We start from the raw sequence: 23,505 nt of genomic DNA, 5'->3' as shown, positions 1-23,505 counted from the left end.
TTAGACCAATGGTTGTATGAAGGTACAATATGTTGATAAAGAGTTAATATCGAATTTTCCAAATAAAATGATAAAGGTACAATATGTTTTCTCATTTTTGGTAAATATCTTATTCTGTGGTAGCTCGCGATTCTGACCACTAAGACGTTTTAGGTTCTATTCCGGGTTGGGTGAATTTTGGAAACTAAATCTAAATTGACTTGAGTGTTGTCTAATCAATCGCAGCAGAGCATCGTGTAGCAAGCCCGTATGCAGCAGTTTTTAAAATAGCGTATGTACTTGAAACTGACTCAATATAACAGGTGAAGAGGTGGAGTCACCAGCGGAGGAAGAGGAAGTGATCACGGATCCAGATGAGCTAGCAGATATTGAGGCGGAAAGGAAAGAGATGGAAATAGAGGCCTTCCGGGCGGAGCGATGGCCGGCGTACGTGAAATACGTCGATTCACTGGTAAGAACATTTTGTTGTTTCCATTTTTTGGGATCAGCTCTCTTATTTCAAAATACTATTTAGACTAATTTTCGGTTTTGTTGGGCAAACGAATGTTTGATACTGCTTCAAACAGTACTTGCTAGATCTATTACGGACCTTATTTCTGAAATAAGAAGAAAAATATGATTTTGACACTGTACTCTTTGAACAAAGTTCCCGGAGTAGAAGAGATTTTACTTTAAATAAGATTATTATATACTTTTTTAAGATGTAGTTTGTACCAAAGCACTCCCAGTAATATTCCATGTATTTTCCAGGTGTCCGCTCAAGTGATGAAAGCGATTCAAACAAGTTTAAATCTGTTCGAAGCGCAGACTAATTTGGAATCCGGGCCAAATGTAGCGTTTATGGAAGTAGTAGCCGAGTTAAGAGACCCAGGTGAGGATATTTTAAGTTTAGTTGCATTCATGCTAAACTGGGAGCGATCAAAAACACTGACCGCGTTGAGCTGCTTATCTCCCATATGGTTCGTCAAATAAATCTTAGGACTTCGTATGTAGGTTCAAATGTTCACACTTCGTTTAAAGTTTTAAGATGGATTCATATCCAAAAAGTTTAGTTTAAAAAGTTCATACTTTTTTATAATTCTTTAAGTTTTATTTGATCAGTTATAAAAAGATTTTGTTGATAATTTAAGCTACGTTTGTGTCAGATATCTACTTCGCGCCGTCTCTGGACTTGGAAGAGCCGGACGGGCTGTACGACACGATGAAGGAGATGATGAAGGACATGTTCCTGCAGGCCACACTGTTCCCCAGGATCGACCCCATTGTCCCCATCGCCTCTTACGAAGGTTTCTGTTTATTGTATTCCTTTGGGGCTTATCCTAATAAGACCCTAGTCTTATCAAAGAGGTCACACGTTTGAGCGTTTCATAGGACTCTTTTATAGTTCAAGAAAGAACTTCCGAAGTGACGTACTTTCTGAGACTCTTATCTAATACTTCTGATGGACCTGTCTGAAAATAGTACTGTAATTACGAGATTCAATATAAACTCCGATGGAGATGCTTTATCATGTGTATTGTTCCATTTCTCTTTATCACAATATACAGGGTGTTAGTGACATCGTAACGAAAACTTTGAGGGATAATTCAGACCATGATTCTGAGTTGATATCAAGTGGAATTTTCCGTCGCAAAAGTATGGAATGGAAAATAATTTAAAAAAACACAAAAAAATCATGAATTTTCCGACGGAAAATTCCACTTGATATCAACTCAGAATCGTGGTCTGAATCATCCCCCTCAGTATTCGTTACGGTGTCACTAACACCCATACCTACTTGTATGGGTACAGTATGTACTTGTGCGGGGTGTAAGTGACATCGTAACGAATACTGAGGGGGATGAAACAGCTGATTATTCTGAGTTAATATCAAGTGGAATTTTTCGTCGCAAAAGTATAGAATTGAAAATAATTTATGAAACTAAAAAAAAATCATGAATTTTGCGACGGGAAATTCCACTTGATATCAACTCAGAATCATGGTCTGAATCATCCCCCTCAGTATTCGTTACGATGTCACTAACACCCTGTATAAAATATAAAAGGGGAAATGTTATCGGAAACCACATTGTGCCAGGCGCATGGCGCTATGGACACTCTGTCATCCGACCTATCTTTTGAAAATGATTATAACGTATATCGCGCCGGGTAGGATGATGTGCCCCAAAAAGGTTACATCATCAGAGTACCATATGCCAGATAAGTCTAGATGGTGATGCAACCAGTAAAATCACGCGCAATAGACGAAAACATCCCACACACACTGGCAAATCTTTTCAGTAGTATGGTAAGTCAAATTCCCAGGGAGGTTGCAGCTGTTTTTGTTAAAACATGGTAAATAACATTCCTTTTAGCAAATAACTTGACGTGTTTATTGTTTCTTATGCTTGCACTGTGATCGACTTTTGAAGTAAGTTTTATACAAACAAGTAGAAATGTAATAAATAACCTTGTACGAATCGAATTATTTTTATCACAGATGACATAGCGAAAGAAGACGCCATGATAGACTTGTATCACGAAATATTGAAAAGGATCGAGCAAAGCATTAACGATGTTGTCAATTATACTTCGGTAAGTGACTTGTTCTCTTTTTCATTTAGTTAATCTTCTATGTCATTATTTGGCATCTGCAAAACCACTGACTTCTTAAAATTGGAGTCTTACTTCAACCAGTAATAAAGTGTTTACTTCACACCGTCTCTGAGAGAAGTGAGTGTCCATAGATGTTACGCATTTAGGCTTTTTCTAATTAATACAAATAACTTTGTTGTAATTATAAATTAAAATGTTGTAGAAATACGAGAAGTTCGCTCCGTTGTGGCATGAGGACCGCCAAGAGGTCCTGACCAACTTCTTGAAATATGGCCGTCACATCTCACCAGAGGAGTTTGACAAGTATAAGTTCGAAAACGGCGCCGAGCCGCCAGAGCAAAAACCCACTCTCGATCAGTATACTGTTGAGGTGATCTTTCATTTTTAATTTCAATCTTAAAGCTTATAACTGAGTACCTAAGTTCTCAACTCCATTGATCAAAATGCGCTCTCATTTTCTTTTTTACTTTTTTTTTATCTGGAATAGTGAAACGAATTTCAACTAATGAAAGGTCCATTTATTACCTAGACATTGTATGTTGATACCTCGCTGTCAATTGCTACCTAGTCTAGAGAGACTTTAGTCAAGAGTTGTGACATAAACTATGAACGCTTCGAACAGATCGACAAATACAACGCTATGTACGACGAGGTGTCTGCGTTGCCGTCGTCGTATCTAGCCAACGGTTGGCTCCGGCTCGACTTGAAGTTGCTCAACCAGGCCATCATGAATATAATTTGCAAGTGGAGCAACCTGTACAAACAAAACTTGAAGGATCATGTTCATAAGAGGTGCGTCTTTGTTTTCTTCTGTTCTATATGTTTGTCTTTTACCATCACTTGTTTGTTGAGTGGCGATCTGGCGATGAAATCTTAAGTTATTACGGTTACGGAAGAATATTCTTGTAAGTAATTACACATTTTAGTACCCTGAACTTAAGGGTTTAAGTAAGTTTGCATTTGTACCAGATAGTGCGTAAACACACTATCTCTGCAAAAAAGAACCCTAGAGACCATTCCAGTTAATTATGTGTAGCTGATGCTTCCAGTTTGGATGACCTTGAAACGTTCATCGCATATGCGACGAAGGAGCTCTCAGTAGAGTTGGCAGAGGACGACTATGATGGACTCTTGCGCGTGATGGGTGTGCTGAACGAAGTGCGAGCCAAGATGGACGCTAACACCGACCAAATGTTCGAGCCACTCAGGGATATCATCGAGGTCCTCAGGGATTACGGCGTCGAGTTCCCTGAAGAGATCTATGATCAGGTACGTTTTGGGCATGTTTCTCTATTTACTGATAGCCTGTCTGCATGTGTCTATCTCCCAAGTGGTGAAATTGTACACATGTTTAATCAGCAATTCTGATTATAGTAGGTACAGGAAGATCCATCCGATCGTGACCTATGCAGAGGTCATTTTCGCTTAGGTGAGTCCTTCTCTAATCCATCGCCTTCAGGTGACAAAAACGATTCATGCGAAAGTCCATGGGAACCCCGTGGTTTCTACTCCACACCTCCTAATTAGCTAACAAGCTATCGGGCTGCAGGTCCCAAATCTACGGCTGAGGCATGGTCCGCGGAATGTATTTTTTTATATACCTAAGAGTCGCACTAATATAATGAGGCAAGATCCCGTTATCACCGCTCTAAATATATTAAATGAGGTTGCTAAGGAAATAGACCTGTTCAATTGTTCATTGGCGAGGTTCGCAGAGGCTATAATTAAAATTTTATGTGATATTTGATAAGTTTAGTAACTAGGTATATATGGGTATACTGTAAATATTAGAGTAATAATTAAAGTTTATATTAATTTATAAAAGTGTCTAAGCCTTGGGCATATGCCTGTATGGTAACTTATAGTTGTAATTATTAGATAAATAAATAAATAAATAATTCCTCATCAAAATAAAAACGACATGCTTAAAAGGCAGTCAACAATTTGATGGACTGTTTTTATTGCGAAAGTTAGTAAGGAAAAAAATGTATATACCTAAGTATATTTATGTTAAGGGAAATTAAACTGACTTAATATTATCTGCATTTTTTCTGCCTACGTTGGATCATAAAAGGACAACAAAGATCACGAACATTCCGTGTATACTTTGGTAAGGATGTAGACCAATAAGTGCACGTTATTTTTATACGAACTTGATTGCCCTTGTGCCCATTTTACCAGTTTTTTTGCGCACACCCGTGAATTCCAGAAATTGGGCCTTATGTATGATGATTCCAAAATATATCAAGGATACACTTGTTGAAGGTCGGTTATACAGACTTTTTTAAATCCACTTCATTTCACAAGGTCTTTAAAAAAAGAAATAACAAGAAACAATAACAACATATCTTTTTCTTGAAATTATTAAAATGTATTGTTTGGTAGTTGGACGTACTGCCAGAGAAATGGCGCAACCTGGTGAAGCTGGCGACGGTGATGAAGAACAATGTGGCGCCGCTGCAGGCCGCGCAGGCCGCGCTTATCGCCAAGAGGGTCGCGCTCATCAACTTGCGCCTCACCATGTACCGCGAGCAGTTCAAGCTCAAAGACGTAAGAAAAGAAAAAAATAATTAAATTTTAAATTTAAGATCGTGACAGAACCCTAATTTGTAAGCCCGGTACCGCAACTGTTCCACAGTGTTTGCTGTGTAAATTTCCAGCACCGCGTTGTTTAGATATTTTCCTGAAAAGAATAAAAATGTGGTTTTAAACTTGAATTTGAGACTCAATATGTGATCCCCATATTCAAATGTGTTCCATTACAAGTTGGTAGCTAACAGAGAAACGTAAGCGTTAAAAGAACACATGATTCGAGTCCACAACCTTTGAATGTATGGCTCGCGATCTTCAAACATCGCGGTTCTTTTTATAAACTCTGTCTAAAAAAGTAAAATATTAAATTGTTGCAACTCCCACAGATGTTCCTAGAATCGTGCAAGGAGCCGTACAGACAAATTGATAAGGTGAACCGCGAACTGATGGAATTCGAGGGTATACTCGAAACGCTCAAAAAGTCGTGCGGCTTGTTCGACATACAGCCCCCGGATGAGAAGAACCTGAAGGCTTGCAGGCGGGAACTGAGACTTATTAAGGTTAGTAACCAATGTTTCAGTGATTTCATCATTCTGGTTTTAGGTTTTTATTGTGTATGTTTATTATATTTTAACAAAATAGTTTTTAGTAAACTAACAATCTCAATTTCTTTGAAGGTAGTCTGAAGGACAGAATAGATGTATCAGTCATAGTAAAATAATTTTGTAATGTTCAGACTCTATGGGACTACTACTATTTGGTGATGGGCACAATAGAGTTCTGGAAGAAGTCGCCGTGGAAGAAGATCGACGCAGACGGCATGGACCAAGAGTGCAAGCGGTTCACTAAGGACCTCAGGCAGCTCGACAAAGACATGAGATCTTGGTGAGTTGCCACTTCAATTGAGCGAAATTGCACATTATAGACAAAATTGCACATTAAAGAATAGCCAGAGTTCTCAAATTCCATATCAAAACGCGAAAGACAAAATATACCGACGTTTCAGAAAATCGTAATAGTAGGCACACTACGCAGGTCGGCTTCCATGCAGGTCGGAGCACCAGTGATGAGGCATAAACTACAAGATTTCATTGAAAACTTAAATTATATCACAATTAATTAATGACATGCAGAGGTTTTAATTATGAAGGTAAAATTTTGAAACATCATTATACAATATTTTTTATTTATTTATTACTATGGTTTTACTTTAACAGGGAGCCATACCCGGCTATAGAGTCAACGATAAAGAATTTGATGACTTCATTGCGAGCAGTTACTGATTTACAGAATCCAGCTATCAAGGACAGACATTGGCTAGAATTGATGATGGCGACCAAGGTATGCATATTGTAATACTTACAGTTTATCATTCATTATTTATCTGTAAATATTTCATGTTGTATGTCTTCTGTTTATTTAGAAGGCTCTTCACGTACATCTCATGTCCATCGACACAAGGCATGTCACGTCCAAGTCATACTCACCGAACCATCCTCTGTCATCTCGTGTATCTTTAGAAGAGATCTTAGCAGATTTCAAATCTTTAGAAGATCTAGCATCCACCGTAGAGTTCACAAGTAAAGATCAGGAAAAAGAACAGCGAGACGCAAATAACGTAGTAAGGTCCAACTATAAGAGGTACCTACAGCTACACGATTATAGAAGATTAAGGTCTTTCGAGTGGCATGCTAGCGAAAGTAAGTTTCGAAAGCTGAACAGATCGTATTCTACGCAAGAGATGAAAGAGCGAGGCCTACAATTGCATCCAGTGAAACAAGGATCACTGCAGAAGATATCTGATCATTCATTCTTACTGTCAGAATTCATTTTGTAAATATTTATTAAGTTATAGTCATCTAGTGTAAATAGTCATCACGCTGTTAATGATAAGGTAAGACATATTGTCATTTGTAAAATATTTGTTTCTAAGTATAGTAGAGTAATAAAACAAATTTTCAGGTGAAATTCGCTATCGATGATGATACAACTCTTGCTGACTTGTTGGCTCTGAATCTTCACAAGTATGAGGAAGAAGTTAAGACGATTGTTGACAAGTCTGTCAAGGAGGCCGCTATGGAGAAGACACTCAGGTATATTTTTCGGCTTTGTAGTGATTGCCATCATGCAAATCTAAAATACTTAAATAACAAAAAATGCATTTGGGCATGTGTTTTTGTGTATTATTTGATTTTTGCTCTGTGACATATTATAGACTTTTTCCCTTTAATCTGGACGCACTTACGTAGAAATTTCTAAGACATTTGTTCTTCTGCGTATAGAGAGTTGGAGGCAACCTGGGCTGCCATGGAGTTTGAGTATGTTCCCCACGACAGAACCGGAGTCAAACTACCAAAGGCTAGTGAAGAGTTGGTAGAGACGTTAGAAGATAACCAGGTGAGAGTTACATATTTTGATACATTATAAGCTGTTAGTATTTTTTGTATTTTTTTCTATTGAAAATCTTTCGGTTCAATAACCGGTGTTACACCGGGTCTTTATCTTAAACATCTATGTACGACAACATTTTTCTGAGAGAAGAGCTTAACTGAAGGCTGATGATATTACCCAATCGAGAATTCATCTAGGATAATCCTGGATGCTGCTTAGATATAAGCGTTGACTGATCCCTCATCTTTCAGAATCAAGTACAAAATATGTTGTCGTCCAAATTTGTTGGATTCTATGAGACTGAGGTGAACGAATGGGCGAAGAAGCTGGGCACTGCAGACGCGGTTTGTGCCCTCTGGTTTGATGTACAGCGCAAATGGCAGTACTTGGAGAGCATCTTCGTGGGATCTGATGATATCAGATCTCAGCTGCCGGAGGACTCGAAGAGATTCGATTACATTGACAAGACCTTCAAGGTAAGGTTACAAACCAGTTTTGAACAAATGTGATAATCAGTGTTGTGTTGGTTGAGTTGATCTTTTACTCTTACAGAATACGATAGTTGACAGCGATTCTTATTCGACGCATATATGTGATTACTTGTACGTACCTTTTGCGTTGGGTGTTAGGAATTATACTAATTTCAGAGTAGATGTTCACTGTGGTTGGGGTTATAAAAAAGGAACACAGGTTGTATAAGTAACGTAATATAATATTTCTGTTTAGGAATTGTTGAAAGACATTGGTCAGACTCCTAATGTGATCGTAGCCACAAATAAGCCCGGTCTATTGGAGAAGTTAGAGGATTTGATGAAGAATCTCAATCTCTGCGAGAAAGCGCTCAACGACTACTTGGAGACCAAACGTTTGGCTTACCCTCGCTTCTACTTCGTGTCGTCGGCGGATCTGCTGGGTACCTTATTCTACCGTATTATTGTAAAGCTTTATTCTCTCTCTTTATGTACGTGCAGAATTCATAATAATTCACGCCTAGTAAATAACAGAAAGGGACGAGTGTAAACACTGTCTCTGATTATTTGCACAGGCAAAATTAACACCATTATTATATAGTCATTTGGTTTGTTTTTTCAATACTGTTTTTTTTTTATTTTATACACAATTAAAAGACTATCGTTGACTAAAAAGTAACATTTCGTTATACCCTAGATATTTTATCCAACGGCAACAACCCACCGGCTGTGTGCCGCCACCTGACGAAGCTATACGACAACCTGGCAGTCCTAGTGTTCCCCTCGGCGGGCAGCAAGCACGCCTTCGAGATGATATCCAAGGAGAACGAGGAACACGTGCCCTTCAAAGCGCCATGCTGCGATTGCTCCGGCAAGGTAAATCATATTTTTGTATATACCTATTATTTTTGCTATATATTATAAAATGTATTTTTAAGCTCTGTAAAGTGTGGGTAAGTATTTAACTCATCTTGCGATGGATGTATCTCTGACTAGCCCTATTGTGAAAATAGTCGTGAGCTTATGTTATGTTTTTTACTATATTTTTTCGTTACTATTTGTTGCTAGTATGAGAGTAATCGCTTATTAATCGGTCATTCCCTTATCGCTTTACAAGAGCTTACTTTTACTGAATAAATTAGATTTCCAATATATATTTTTTTAAATAGGTGGAAGTTTGGTTAAATCGCGTAACGGACTGCATGCGGTACACGTTGCGCGACATATTCGAGCACAGCGTCAAGTCTTATGAGGTGAAGCCTCGTGACGAGTGGGTGTTTGACTGGCCAGCGCAGCCCGCGCTGGTGGGCACGCAGATCTGGTGGACTACCGAGACCAACCAGGCATTTGAGAAGCTAGAGGAAGGTTCGTACAGCCAGTATACTTAAGAATCCAGAAATATTTATGGTTTTGAGCGCACATGTGACGAGAAACCAACCAGATGTTTGAGAAGCAGGAGGACGGTTCGTACTGGTAATGTCCTCAGTTAAGTATCAGGTATATTCGTTATGAATAGGAATTCGACTGGTAGCCACAGCCCGGGCATATTGGCATATCGATTTGGTGCACCACCGACACCAAACAAGGTTTTCATAACCTACCTGGTTTGCAAGGTAATATCAAACGCTAGACGACCACTTATCAAATTGTCCTTCTTGAAGTGTTAGATTTTTAAGTCGGGTTGTATTTTATAAGGAATATATAAAACTATTCGGTTGCACTGGGCTACAATTGTAAACATTGGTTACAGGTTATGAGAACGCATTAAAAGACTATCAGAAGAAGCAGATTGCCCAGCTGAATGCTCTGATCGTGCTTTTGTTGGGCGACCTTACAGTGGGCGACCGTCAAAAGATCATGACCATTTGCACCATTGACGTGCACTCTCGAGACGTTGTCGCCAAGCTAATCGTTGCCAAGGTCGAGAATTCCAATGCCTTCCAATGGCAGAGTCAGTTGAGGTCTGTGAAGAATTATTTTGTTATAATATGCCTGTCAGATGATGATTAGGTTTGTTAACTTTTCTGGAAAATAGAGAGATAAGACAATGTTTCATAAATTGGCGAGCCTTCCACTCTTTACGTCAAAGAAATATAGTTATGGCGTGCGTATTAACTGCAGGAGCTGCACCAAATAAGCTGTAGTTTTAATATGATTAGCCCATCGCCAAATATTGTTGGTCTATCATGATGGAATCGACACTCAATCTGTCTTTTGGCTTTTGTGACGAGACCACGGGAGTTAAATAGACCTTATCGAAGCAATTCATCTAAAAAGCAATATTGCATTTTGACATTTGCGCATAGTGCATGCTATGCATACCTAGTGCTTTCACATTTTCATATAATTTTCTTAAACTACAGAAATAGTCAACTACGACGAGTCAAATATATTTTTGTTGTCTTGTTTACTTGCAGACATCGTTGGGACAACAAACTGGTGAACTGCTATGCGAACATTTGCGACGCTCAGTTCCTATACGACTACGAGTACCTGGGTAACACGCCGCGACTTGTCATCACTCCACTGACTGATCGCTGCTACATCACCTTGACGCAGGTAACACTTTGTATTTGTATTTCTCTCCCTACCTGCATTTTTATATATTTCTAAATAACCATTCTAGTCGAGTGAAAAACTCGGCAAATGTTGTGGACAAGCATAATCATAATCAGTTTATAGTTGGAAACTATTGGGTATTTTTTACTTTTTTAAATTAGTAAATATTATAATTGATCGGAGAATGCTACACGGACAAGAGCGTGGCTCTGATGAAATATTATAAAACATAGTCCGCCATGCCTGTCTGTCTTTGTTTGCGGCTAACACAAAAAATATAAATTAAGAGAGTATTCGCACGTAATGTGCAATAAATTTCGGTCTATGGAGGGGCGTTTCGCTGTCCTGAAAAATATACGAATAAAAAATCCTATAATTTATCCAGAGCTTGCACTTGATAATGGGTGGCGCCCCAGCCGGCCCGGCCGGTACGGGCAAGACTGAGACTACGAAGGACTTGGGACGAGCTCTCGGCATCATGGTCTATGTGTTCAACTGCTCTGAACAGATGGACTACAAGTCCTGCGGAAACATCTACAAAGGTATCTTGCTTGCTTGTATTTATGAGCCTAATAATTCAATGCAAAACTCAAATATTATATGACTTCACCCCTAGCGGGTGCTCACCCCTTGGTGAGTTGAGACAACTTGTAGAGTTGTAGTTGTTTCACTTTACTATTCCAATACTCAATACCTAACGGATAATTAAAACAAGTAAAACTAACTCATACTCGACAAATAGCGTCTGAAATTGAATGTACAATATTATATCTTGCCTTTATGGAATAAAATAAAGACTTTATTATTATTATGTCCTCTTACACATCTGATGACGATGACGATAAGCCATAAGTATCTGATGGTATATACGATAGGATACTATACAGTCACAGCATTCATTAATACCATTTGTAGGATATCAATACCTATGTGTGTGGCTGCAAACTATTTAACACTTCTATAAGGTACTGACATATATGTATGTTTGTGTCCTTACAAAGACTGTAAAATCAAATATCTTAACTTTAAATACATAATCTTGTGTATTTTATAGGCTTATCTCAAACCGGTGCGTGGGGATGCTTCGATGAGTTCAACCGAATATCCGTGGAAGTGTTGTCCGTAGTATCGGTTCAGGTGAAGTCTGTGCTCGATGCCATCAAGGCCAAGAAGAAGAAGTTCGACTTTATGGGCGAGTACATCGTACTCATCCCAACTGTTGGCATGTTTATCACCATGAATCCCGGATATGCTGGGAGAACTGAACTGCCAGAGAATCTGAAGGCTCTGTTCAGGTGAATCGTAAATGTATTTTTGAGTCAATGTAATCAGCATCATAATAAAAGCATGTTTCCTTAGTAATTTAGTAACAAGCAAAGTTGTAGCAGTAATCTAACTTTTTTCCTATTGCAATTTTGTCATAGGTGTGCATGAAGCAGTAGGTCCTTGTCGAAGTTTCTAATCAAAACATTATGACCTTGGCACGTTTATGTTGCCGTATTGCGACTAAATATATGGTTGCGTTTAGACAATTGAGCTTTTTTTCCTAGCCTGGCTTGTCTCCATTCTGTCAAGTAATATTGAAGTTATTTGCAGACCATGTGCAATGGTAGTGCCGGACTTCGAGCTGATTTGCGAAATCATGTTGGTGGCGGAAGGGTTCCAAGAAGCTCGGCTGCTGGCGCGCAAATTCATCACGCTGTACACCCTGTGCCGTGAGCTGCTCTCGAAACAGGACCACTACGATTGGGGGTTACGGGCTATCAAGTCCGTGTTGGTCGTCGCCGGGTCCTTGAAGGTAATACGATTTGTCAATAATATTCGCCATCTTTCTAGCGGTCTCTTCTGTATTCGTAGAGCTAGATCTCCTTACTAATTTTATCCACTTACTTACTCCCGTCATGTAAAAAAATTGTATATATTGAATATTTTCTGTCTTTCTAATACTGACATATAACGGATTATGTTGAAGCTGGTAAGTGTCTTTCGATAAATATATAGGTATATAATTGCTGAATACCTAATTGTTTACAATCATAGAAAGTGAGTGACTTAACAGTAAATGTAGGGGATAAGCGACAATTTCCGACTTAGTAAAGATGAAAACGAGCTTTTTGATACTTACGATAAAATTACCACAAATCATACAATTTCACGTTCAGGCGCTGCGCTGGTAAACTTGCAGCAAATCCCTTATAGAACTAATGTTATTAGGTCAGCTTAAGCAATAGGCAAAGGTAACATTGAACATGTTTCTTCCAGCGCGGTGACCGCCTGAGACCCGAAGATCAAGTGCTGATGAGAGCTCTGCGAGACTTCAACATTCCCAAGATCGTGACAGACGACACGCCCGTATTCATGGGTCTTATTGGGGATCTGTTCCCCGCGTTGGATGTGCCCAGAAAACGGGACTTGGACTTCGAGAAGAGCTTGGTTGACGGAGCGCTATCTATGAAACTGCAGCCCGAGCCTGGATTCATTTTAAAGGTGCTTTATAACATTCCGAAGATAGCGGTAGACGACATGTGTGCATTGGTCTGAACGTGGATCTGTTCCCTGCGCTTGCTGGGCACATAGCAACGGCGTGCAAGCGGAATTAAAATTTTGAGAAGAGCTTGAAACATACACACACAAGTTTGTGTATGACCATTTATCATACCTGATAGTAAATAACGAAACAAATCTTGCTCAGACACTATTCCCTGGAAAACTAACTATGGACTTGTCCTTTTTATTCATCTGCGATAAAGTACGATTATATGTTTACTAATTGTTTTTCTTTTTTCATATTTATATACTATTACTGTATTTCACCGTAGGGTTGCCTGGATGGAATTGCTATTTAGCAGTAAGGCCGCTGGTTGTACTTCAGTTGTCACTTTGTAATTGTCCTTTATGTTGTGTTTATGTTTAATAAAGGTTTTTGTATTGTATTGAAACGATGCGCCCTAGTCTCAATTATGAAAAGCAATATTTTATAAACTTTGGTTTTGGGTATTTTTTTACTAACCACTTTCGCTTGATGAAAGGATACCTGTCTTATGTCCAGTTGTTAAACGTGATGTCTATAAGCTGTTTATGCTTAATTAATGTCGTATGTATTTCCCAGATGGTGCAGTTGGTAGAACTGTTCGCGGTGCGGCACTCTGTGTTCATCATTGGTTTCGCCGGCACCGGCAAGTCTATGGTGTGGCAATGTTTGAATAAGACGTACGCTATGCTCAAACTGAAACCGTATTACAACGACCTAGATCCTAAGGTTAGTTCTGGAGATATTTGCAATAAACAGAGACAACATAACTTGTTTAAGCTTAATTAGGCTGCTTCCTGTGCTTTTTATTTATTTGTGTAGGATATACACTAATGTACTGTGTATGTACTGTGAAAACTACCGTAGTAATATGTTTCAACATTGGTACCTACATCAACAGGCAGTAACAAACGACGAGTTGTTTGGCATCATTAACCCGGCGACTCGCGAGTGGAAGGACGGTCTGTTTTCCACCATCATGCGCGACATGGCCAACATGCCTGGCGATGGACCCAAGTGGATCGTGCTGGACGGGGACATTGACCCTATGTGGATCGAGAGCTTGAACACTCTCATGGACGATAACAAGGTAGGGTAACAGTTTCAGTGCCAGGTTTCAAAGTTTTAAGTTAACACGGTTTAACCGACCTCACCAACCTTGGTGTCAGTGTGTTTTAGTACCGCCGTACTAAAAGCAATGTAGTAAACTATGTTATTTGTTTTAGTATTTTAATTTTTGAGCCATGACTCACTCACCGTTTCCGTGGGCGGCAGGTACTGACGTTGGCCAGCAACGAACGGATTGCGTTGACCAAGATGATGCGGCTGCTGTTTGAGATCTCTAACCTGCGCACGGCTACGCCCGCCACTGTATCGCGCGCTGGCATTCTCTACATCAACCCCCAGGATTTGGGCTGGAACCCGTAAATATATAGTTATATTCGTCATATTTAAATTGCGCGCCGCCGCAAGCGGAATCCTAGTGAATAAACCGTACGAAGCGTCGCGACGGCCTTTACGTATGATAGTAACGTGTGTGTAAATTTGCCGATCTAGTAAGCATATTTGCATACGAATGAATTATTCAATATAAAGTAAGAAATTCTGATGTCTTATTTGTTACGCGCAGCTTTTACTGCTATTATCCTCTTGGCTTAGTTTGACTTAGTGAGACCTGTGCTAATACGGGTAGAACTTATGACTGTCCAATATGTAGTCAAGTTTCACAATGCCTTAGATTTCTCACGTATTTTCCAACAAAACAGATTCGTGGCGTCGTGGATTGACACGACTCGCGACGACGAGTCGGAGAAAGCGCTGCTGACAGTGATGTTTGACAAGTACATCCCGTCGCTGCTCGAGTCGTGCAAGAAGTACAAGCGCATCACACCGCTGGTCGAACTGCAGCAGATACAGCTCACGTGCTACCTGCTGGAGTGCTTCCTCACCAGGCAGAACGTGCCCAGCGATTGTCCGAAGGAATGGTAACGATAACTTACTACCTGACCCGTGCTCGAGCCTATGCCACTCAGGAATAATGCACATTTCTACTGGTGAAAGAATTTTCAGAAAACAGTTTATTTTTATATGGTTGACGTACACTCTTATATGGCTGGCGTACCTACCCTATTTTAACCTCTTTATAATTTTAGTGTAGAATCAACTCAACACCTCGAATGTTAGCAGGTTCCTTCATATGAATGTCCATGAATACATTCAGTAACCTAATCCAAAGGACTATGCACTTGATGCGACTCTCCAATCGTATTTATGTTAATGTTATTTTTCTCTTCAGGTACGAAATCTACTTCGTATTTTCAATAGTTTGGGGCTTCGGCTCCGCGTTGTTCCAAGACCAGCTGGTGGACTGGCGCAACGAATTTAGCAAGTGGTTCTGCAATGAGTTCAAGCAGATCAAGTTCCCCGCTTCAGGGAACGTGTTCGCCTTCTTCATCGACCCGGAGACCAAGAAGTTCCTGCCCTGGTCTGAGAAAGTGGAATCCTTTGAACTCGATCCCGACTTGCCGCTGCAGGTAGGTTCAACTCAGATAAACAACTTGCAGCGTCTTTTGACAAATAGTCCCGAAGTTTATATATGAACACATTGAAAATGTATATGTGTGTATATACATTCCTATGTCATCCCTGAAAACAAACAAAATATTAAGGCTATGATTTTCCCACAATTCATTGATCGTTTGAATATTCATCTTCTTTTTGTATGGATTGAGACGCACGACATTACCGTCTGTTGACTTTCGATTTTTGACTTTTGGGTCGTAATTGCAGTCCTGCCTGGTATCGACGTCGGAGACGACGCGTATCAAGTTCTTCATGGACCTGCTTATCCCGAAGGAGAAGCCGATCATGTTGGTAGGCAGCGCCGGTAGTGGAAAAACTGTCAGCGTGGCCGCCAAACTCAACTCGTTGCCCGATAGCTTTGCCGTCACCAATGTGCCACTCAATTTCTACACCTCGTCCGGTAAATTGATACTAAAATCTACCCTAGACGTACATGTTCAGTATTTCAGGGTGTATCGGCACTAAACTCCACCACTAGAGGCCACCGCGGTTTTGGTGAGTATCATCATATATATGAGTATGCCATGATATAAATAAAAACTCAATACCTAGCGGATTAAGCCGTTAAGTAGTTAGTTCAATCTATGATTGGTCCATACTACGTAGATAGTCATAATATGAGAAGAAAATGACATGTTGATTTTCCAGAAATGATTCAGAAAGTGTTAGAGAAGCCGCTGGAGAAGAAGTCTGGTCGTAACTACGGTCCACCCGGCAGCAAGTACATGATCTACTTCGTGGACGACATGAATATGCCTATGGTGGATAAGTACGGCACTGTGCAGCCACACACGCTCATGAGGCAGTACATTAACTACAAGCATTGGTAACTACTAGTATTATACATTCCATTCCTAGTAATACACTGTATTATACTACTCGTTGTTGTAGTACTAGTATCCGTACGCTGTAATACGTCCACATTGGTGGCTATTCAACGTCTAGAGCCTTGCTTCAAAGCAATGGAAGGTGCCATGCGTACAATACGACTAGTTCTGAGGATTGTTCCTCTAGAATATTCGTTTTTTCTAACGAGTCACCAGGCCACTAGTGAGGCTAAAGCTAACTGCTAGTGCGTATGTGACTTTAATTCACTCAGGGTGACTTATTATTTTAGGTATGACAGACAGAAGCTACAATTGAAGGACATATCGAACTGCATGTTCATATCATGCATGAACCCCACTGCTGGCTCCTTCACTATAGATTCGCGACTTCAAAGACAATTCTGCACTTTTGCTGTCAGGTTGGTGGCGAACAATTTGTTAATATTACTTTTCTGTGAATAACGAGAGAAGTCCATTATGACTGCTGTCAGAGTTTTCTAAACGTCATAGTTTTGCGTTACTGGCTTCCGTTTACGGTCGTAATTTTTGCATTTGTAACCTTGCTATGGAGTTGGAGGGCGAATCAACTTGCGTCTGCAACACTCAGGACTCCGATACCGAGGCCACTTCGCTCAAATGTAACCCTTTCAAGGTGAATTTGGACCAAACGAGCGAATGCTCGTCTATACCTCTAGAACAGAAGTGAGACAGAGACAGCATTCTTTCGTAGCAAGAATAGAAGAAAAATATGCTCTGGTTCTATGTTCTAGCTCTTATTCGTTTGGTCTAATCCCACCTTAAGACCCTTAGGCGAAGTTGGGAAAAAAAGCTGTCAAATGGTGATTAATGCATAGCTGATATTTTTAAACTGCCAACATTAGGAAAGTTATCCCTAATAGTTGTGTTCCGGTTCAGTTTCCCAGGTCTGGACGCGTGCTTTCATATCTACAAGCAGATCCTGTCGCAGCACATGGCGCTGGTGCACAACAAGTTCACCACGCAGGTACAGCGTTACGCCGAAACGCTGGTGAACGTGGCGCTGGCGCTGCACAACAAGCTCGCTTCCACCTTCCTGCCCACTGCCATCAAGTTCCACTACATATTCAACCTCCGAGACCTTTCCAATATATTCCAGGTAAAGCGTCAAATTGTGTGTGAATGGAAATGAAATCTGTGTTTCAGGATTTGTGGCTTTCGAATCGAGACAAATTACCCAACAAGCTAGCAGTGTTTTATGTTAGAATAGCCAAGAGAGATGGCACATTGAAAAATCGGCAAATCGGCGCCAGACGTTGCTATGGCAATTTATAGCAATTCGCAAATACTGACCCGTCAAGCGGTTCAACCTCCGATGTAGCTTAACTGCTCCCAAATTTAATTCGTTTTATTTTTAGTAACAGCGCTTTCACGCTAACTGTGGACCGGCTTGAGGATGAGACGGTATTGGTGAGGTTCGGAGAGTGTCCCTTCTATACATATTAAGTACTATTTTTTATTCTTTAGAGTAGCTTTCGGATATTGATAAGATCTTTCTCAAAGCACCTACTGTTTTCACCCAGCAACACAAATGTTAGTTACATGCAATGCGATTGAGTGCTGTGTGTAGGGTCTACTGTTTACGACCGGTGACGCCATCAAGACGCAGTCGGACCTGATTCGGCTGTGGATGCACGAGGCCACGCGAGTGTATTCCGACAAGCTGATAGACTCCGCCGACAACGAAGCCTTCGTGAAACTCATCGCTGATATGATTAAGAAAAATTGTGAGGTAACCATCGTAACTTTCAACGAGAGGTTTATTTTGATTCGGAACGACCGGGCTACAACGCCGCGTCGCCAGGTCCACAAACGACGTCGGGACGTGGTGATGTGGTCAATCAGATCCTTAGTGCCTTAAAATTTGAAGATTATCTGGATTTTACGCCCCGAAATATTAAATTAATCATACTCATTGTGCAATTTAACAACGTTAGCCCTGTTCCATAAATTATCTTACCTGTCAAATACCCTATCTACGATTCTACCATATTAGTTCTAGATAGGGTATTAGACACTTAGCAGCGAGTTATGAAACATACTAAGACTGACAATAAAAATGGTGCGGTAATTCAGTTATGATTTATAATTGCAAGTTAGTTTTGTCCGCGAAAATAAGTGTCTGAGATAGCCTATCCAGATTAATGTTGGCACTAATAACGTTGTCATGTCAGGACTACGATGAAAACGTCGTATTCGAGAAGCCGCTGATCTATTGCCACTTCGCTGAGGGCATCGGCGACCCCAAGTACTTCCCGATCCACGACTGGCCGCACATCAAGCGGCTGCTGGACGAGTCGCTGGCCGGGTACAACGACCTCGTGGCCACAATGAACCTCGTGCTCTTTGAGGACGCCATGTACCATATATGCAGGTATATATCATACCTCCTCATTTCCAGCAAGGTAGCCAGAGCCAAAAATAGTCAAAAGATAACTTGTAGATAGTCCTAAAGTCGATGTGATTAACCATTATGGTCATCATATCACATATTTCTTGTTCTTTTACGTGTTATATAGGTACATGCCATAGAACTATATAGAGCACCCTAAGTTTGCTTGGAAGATATTGCTATTTAGCAATATTTTGCTGATTGTCCGCTTATCATTTTGTAATTGTTTTTAATGTGTTTATATGCAATAAAGCGTTTTGTATTGTATAACACATATTGTGCGTATTGTGAGCATACGAGTACTTCCTCTTCGTTCGTGTCGATTTTTTTATATTACTTTTTCGGAACTGGATGATATTAACTACTGAAAAAATACTAAAAAATGGGAATAGACGGTCGAAGATTTGGAAATAAAAATAATGTATATTTGGTTTCCCGTGTGTACGATTCTTTGAATTGTGTTATGTAGGTGTATATATTTTCAGGATTAACCGTATAATGGAGGCGCCCCGAGGCAACGCGCTTCTGGTGGGCGTGGGTGGGTCGGGCAAGCAATCACTGTCGCGGCTCGCGGCCTTCATCTCCTCGCTTGAAGTGTTTCAAGTGCAACTGCGCAAGGGCTACGGCATCGCTGATTTGAAAATTGATCTGTGTAAGTACCATCACTAACGATGGGGAAGTTTAATATTACTGTCGCTTTATGGTGAATTAAATACGCCGCCGGAATTACGCATACCTAGTCACTTTCATTTATTCACGGATTTATGTATAACGGCGCTCTTTTACTAGTGCGGCCGGATGGAAGGTGTTTCTAGAAATCAGTTCGCTTGGTGGATTTGTAACAGCATTAACTACTTGGTCGGACAAATGGGGAGCTCTGAGGGCTCTCATCCAGTACAAAATTTAAGACAAAGTTGCGCGCAAACTAGAACTAACTACTACTCCTATCATAAATAGCTGGGTTGTACGTGAAATCCGGCTTAAAGTCGATCGGGTGCGTGTTCCTGATGACGGACGCGCAGGTGGCGGAGGAGCGGTTCCTGGTGCTGATCAACGACCTACTGGCCTCCGGGGAGATCCCTGAGCTCTTCCCCGACGAGGATATCGAGAACCTAATCAATGGTGTTAGAGGAGAGGTTTGTATCGTCATTTATACTCGAAATTGTCAAGTTTTTGATGTAAAGGCCTGTTTCATCACCCACTGATATGTCTGAATCATCGTAATTTTTCCACAGACTAAAGCATCCGGTATTCCAGACACGCGAGAAAACTGTTGGCGATTCTTCATTAATCGTGTGAGGACAATGCTAAAGGTAACATTTTGGATTTTACATTATGGATTATATCTTCATTTTTATAATAACAATTCCTGTTCTATTCTATTCTTCATAGCATTGGGTGGCCACACAAGCGACGATAATTATCGTAGATTTGCCTAGAATTGCATTCATCACTTGGCTAGACAAACGGGGAGCGCTGATGGCTATCACCCGATACAAAATTTAAGAAAACAAGTTGTTCTTACTAAATCCAATATTAATGCAGGTGGCGCTGTGTTTCTCGCCGGTGGGCGCGACGTTACGTGTTCGCGCGCGTAAGTTCCCCTCTATCGTGAACTGCACTGCTATCAACTGGTTCCACGAGTGGCCGGCTGAAGCGCTGCGCTCTGTCTCCACGAGATTCCTCGCTGAAGTAGAATCTTTACCGGTAAATAACAACACTACGTATCATTAACACTTCCTTCTCCCTAGCAACGAATAGAATAACTACACTATTTAGGAATTCTGTTGTGTAATAAATTATGAGGTCGATGACTGACTTCACTACCCTGTTGTCAGGGTCCTGGTGTGAGTCGCCAGAAGTCATATGGCTGAATAACTTTGTTTTTAAATAAATAGTACCCGAAGCCAATGGCTTAACGTGCCTACCGACGCACGGAATCTCTTTGGAAAAAACGTAATAGATTATTATATTGAACCCATTGTTGTTACCAGCCGGATCTAGTGCAGCCAGTAGCGAACTTCATGTCGCATGTACACACAAGCGTGAACGAGATGTCAGCAGTGTACTACCAGAACGAGCGGCGGTACAACTACACGACTCCCAAGACCTTCCTTGAGCAGATTGCGCTGTATGGGAAACTCCTCAACGAGAAGACCAAGAACTTGAAGATGATGATTGTAAGACTCGAGAATGGGTTGGAGAAACTCGCGTCATGTGCCGGTGATGTCGCTGTCTTGAAGGTATTTGTCTAAACATTTCTAGGCTAGCTGAATTTATCCCGAGTTGAGTGCATTGAGATATAACAAAGTTTCCAACAAACATTGTCTGATAAACGTGTCTCATAAACGGAATAAGCTTTTCTAGTGAAACAGCCTGTCAGCTGTTCAACCTAATCAATGCAAACATTTTCTCCAATCCAATTTTTGGATAACTAAACGTGAATTCATGGAACGCAATTGAATGCCTGCTGTTTCACACTACTCTAAGAGGTTCAAATAACATATAGCTTTACATAACGTTTTTCGAAGATTTGACTAGGGTACTGTTATATTACAATGTTATTTGCGAAAGACAGTAAAGTTAAATCAACTGAATTATTTGATTGTATTCTAGGTGACTTTAGCAGATCAAGAAGTAATCCTGAAAGAGAAAAACAAGGCAGCAGAAGCACTTATTGAAGTAGTGGGCGCGGAGAGTGAGAAGGTGTCCAAGGAGAAAGCATTTGGTAACGTATCAACTTTGTTTTAATCAGAACATCGGTTTGTTCAACCCTGTCTACTTTACTTACGTTTATGAGTGATGCAATACTCACAATTCAGGTTTTTGAGCATTAATTTATTATTTTTTACATTCAATGTAGGGTCAAGATCAAGTAACTTAAGGCGAAACACCCTTACCTTAGGAAATGCCTTTGCATCTTTGTTATTAGTCGATACACAATTTAACAAAAACATACACCATTAACAGCTGCTGAGGAGGAAAAGAAAGTCAAAGTGATTGAAGAGGACGTAACGATCAAGGCTAAAATTTGCGCCGATGATTTGGCTAAAGCTGAGCCTGCGTTGCTCGCGGCTCAGGAGGCCTTGAATACATTGAACAAGAACAACTTGACGGAGTTGAAGTCATTTGGCTCTCCGCCAGACGCCGTCGTCAACGTAACCGCAGCTGTGCTTGTACTGTTCTCTAAGAAGGGAAAGATACCCAAAGATAGATCCTGGAAGTCTTGCAAGGTAATGTTTTAAATTTTCAAGGGGAGGTATTTGCCCACCTGCAGAGACACCAGTTAGCCTAAGTGTTTTGTTTAACCACGTCTTGATTTGAACTTTTCTATACAGGATAAAAACGCCACATCGAAACAATTCATCTAAATATCAATATCGCAGTATTATATAAAAATAAGTTCCCAAGTAATGTCAAAAACCTTCGTTGTGGCCTTTTTGACCCCCTTGTTGACGTTTAAGTAAGGTTTTTAGATACTAATTTGTAGAAAACTTAAGAATCACTTTAATTGATTATAATGAACGATACTTTTAATAGACGCAACGCCTCTTGCGAAATTGAAGAGGTGTAATATAGAATGTAGTTACACTATATAATTGTAATGGTGGTGGATGAGGTTGGTACTCCACCTCTCAACCCACACGATAGTAGAAGAAGAATGTAATGGTAAATGTAACTTTGTAAATGTAATGGTTCGTTTTAATTACAGTTGATGATGGCTAAAGTTGATCAGTTCCTGTATGACTTGGTCTACTACGACAAAGAGAATATTCATCCGGATGTTATTAAAGTATGTATTATTACAATGTTTGTTTATTTTTTTTTACTTAAGCGTTTTTCGGTTTTTAGAGTTTCCGTTTACTTGAAGATTTGACAGGTCCGGTTTTTTACAGAGCTACTGCCTATCGGACCTTCCAACTCGGGAAGGGAAAATCAGATATCATTTATGATCTAAATATGAATTTGAAAATAAATTCGAAAATTACTATGGAAAATATTTTTGTGAGCCATCATAACGGTACCGATTATAATTACCAGGCGGTGCAACCGTACATCAAGGACAAAGACTTCAACGCGGAGTTCATAATGGCCAAGTCGGCGGCGGCGGCGGGGCTGTGCGCGTGGGTCATCAACATCGTCAAGTTCTATGACGTATATGTGGTGGTAGAGCCCAAGCGGCGCGCGCTCAATGCCGCCAACGCAGAGCTGCAGGCCGCCAGGGACAAGCTGTCCTTCCTCACTGATCAGATCAAAGTGAGTTGTAACCTGCCAGTGAACATTATTTAATTGATGAGCAATCTGTAATGTGAATTACCACCAATTTATCTTTCACATTGCTTCCTCGAAGAGAGTTTGACAGAAATTGTTGTACGCACAGTGCTAGAGTTGCGGTGTTAGTTACTTGGTTGAATTCAAGGCCTGAAAACTGCGTGTCTGGCCACCGCAAAACGGATTCCATTTCCTCTGTCCCTAACATTCCGAGGTGTATCCCTAGCTATTACTGACCACCTTTTGTATATGGGCGCGTCCTCAAATTAAGACCTTTATTCGGAAATGTCTGTAGAACAAAACCGATACACCTCACCA

General features: G+C 40.4%; 1 protein-coding gene across 1 annotated transcript in view; it reads left to right on the top strand.

The window, feature by feature from the left end:
* Positions 1-23,505, top strand: part of LOC126375118 (dynein beta chain, ciliary-like) — a 48,045-nt gene that overhangs the window by 11,561 nt on the left and 12,979 nt on the right. Inside the window, exons 21-63 of the mRNA XM_050021959.1 lie at positions 303-451; positions 751-871; positions 1,146-1,286; positions 2,480-2,574; positions 2,798-2,965; positions 3,218-3,387; positions 3,645-3,864; positions 4,981-5,145; positions 5,514-5,687; positions 5,864-6,012; positions 6,345-6,468; positions 7,090-7,220; positions 7,410-7,524; positions 7,770-7,994; positions 8,245-8,431; positions 8,686-8,864; positions 9,158-9,353; positions 9,739-9,949; positions 10,406-10,547; positions 10,933-11,089; positions 11,602-11,842; positions 12,144-12,345; positions 12,810-13,034; positions 13,657-13,806; positions 13,979-14,167; positions 14,353-14,501; positions 14,844-15,062; positions 15,374-15,611; positions 15,868-16,060; positions 16,309-16,486; positions 16,778-16,906; positions 17,403-17,622; positions 18,094-18,255; positions 18,698-18,897; positions 19,401-19,567; positions 19,873-20,051; positions 20,151-20,228; positions 20,461-20,622; positions 20,910-21,158; positions 21,532-21,643; positions 21,886-22,148; positions 22,628-22,708; positions 22,957-23,172. Coding sequence (XP_049877916.1) covers positions 303-451; positions 751-871; positions 1,146-1,286; positions 2,480-2,574; positions 2,798-2,965; positions 3,218-3,387; positions 3,645-3,864; positions 4,981-5,145; positions 5,514-5,687; positions 5,864-6,012; positions 6,345-6,468; positions 7,090-7,220; positions 7,410-7,524; positions 7,770-7,994; positions 8,245-8,431; positions 8,686-8,864; positions 9,158-9,353; positions 9,739-9,949; positions 10,406-10,547; positions 10,933-11,089; positions 11,602-11,842; positions 12,144-12,345; positions 12,810-13,034; positions 13,657-13,806; positions 13,979-14,167; positions 14,353-14,501; positions 14,844-15,062; positions 15,374-15,611; positions 15,868-16,060; positions 16,309-16,486; positions 16,778-16,906; positions 17,403-17,622; positions 18,094-18,255; positions 18,698-18,897; positions 19,401-19,567; positions 19,873-20,051; positions 20,151-20,228; positions 20,461-20,622; positions 20,910-21,158; positions 21,532-21,643; positions 21,886-22,148; positions 22,628-22,708; positions 22,957-23,172 — 7,421 coding nt within the window. The remainder of the gene's footprint in view (positions 1-302; positions 452-750; positions 872-1,145; positions 1,287-2,479; positions 2,575-2,797; positions 2,966-3,217; positions 3,388-3,644; positions 3,865-4,980; positions 5,146-5,513; positions 5,688-5,863; positions 6,013-6,344; positions 6,469-7,089; positions 7,221-7,409; positions 7,525-7,769; positions 7,995-8,244; positions 8,432-8,685; positions 8,865-9,157; positions 9,354-9,738; positions 9,950-10,405; positions 10,548-10,932; positions 11,090-11,601; positions 11,843-12,143; positions 12,346-12,809; positions 13,035-13,656; positions 13,807-13,978; positions 14,168-14,352; positions 14,502-14,843; positions 15,063-15,373; positions 15,612-15,867; positions 16,061-16,308; positions 16,487-16,777; positions 16,907-17,402; positions 17,623-18,093; positions 18,256-18,697; positions 18,898-19,400; positions 19,568-19,872; positions 20,052-20,150; positions 20,229-20,460; positions 20,623-20,909; positions 21,159-21,531; positions 21,644-21,885; positions 22,149-22,627; positions 22,709-22,956; positions 23,173-23,505) is intronic.

Source organism: Pectinophora gossypiella, chromosome 18, assembly GCF_024362695.1.
Source record: "Pectinophora gossypiella chromosome 18, ilPecGoss1.1, whole genome shotgun sequence".
Taxonomy (NCBI): Eukaryota; Metazoa; Arthropoda; class Insecta; order Lepidoptera; family Gelechiidae; genus Pectinophora; species Pectinophora gossypiella.
Note: the sequence above shows the minus strand (reverse complement) of the source record. Positions and strands in the feature narration are given on the sequence as shown.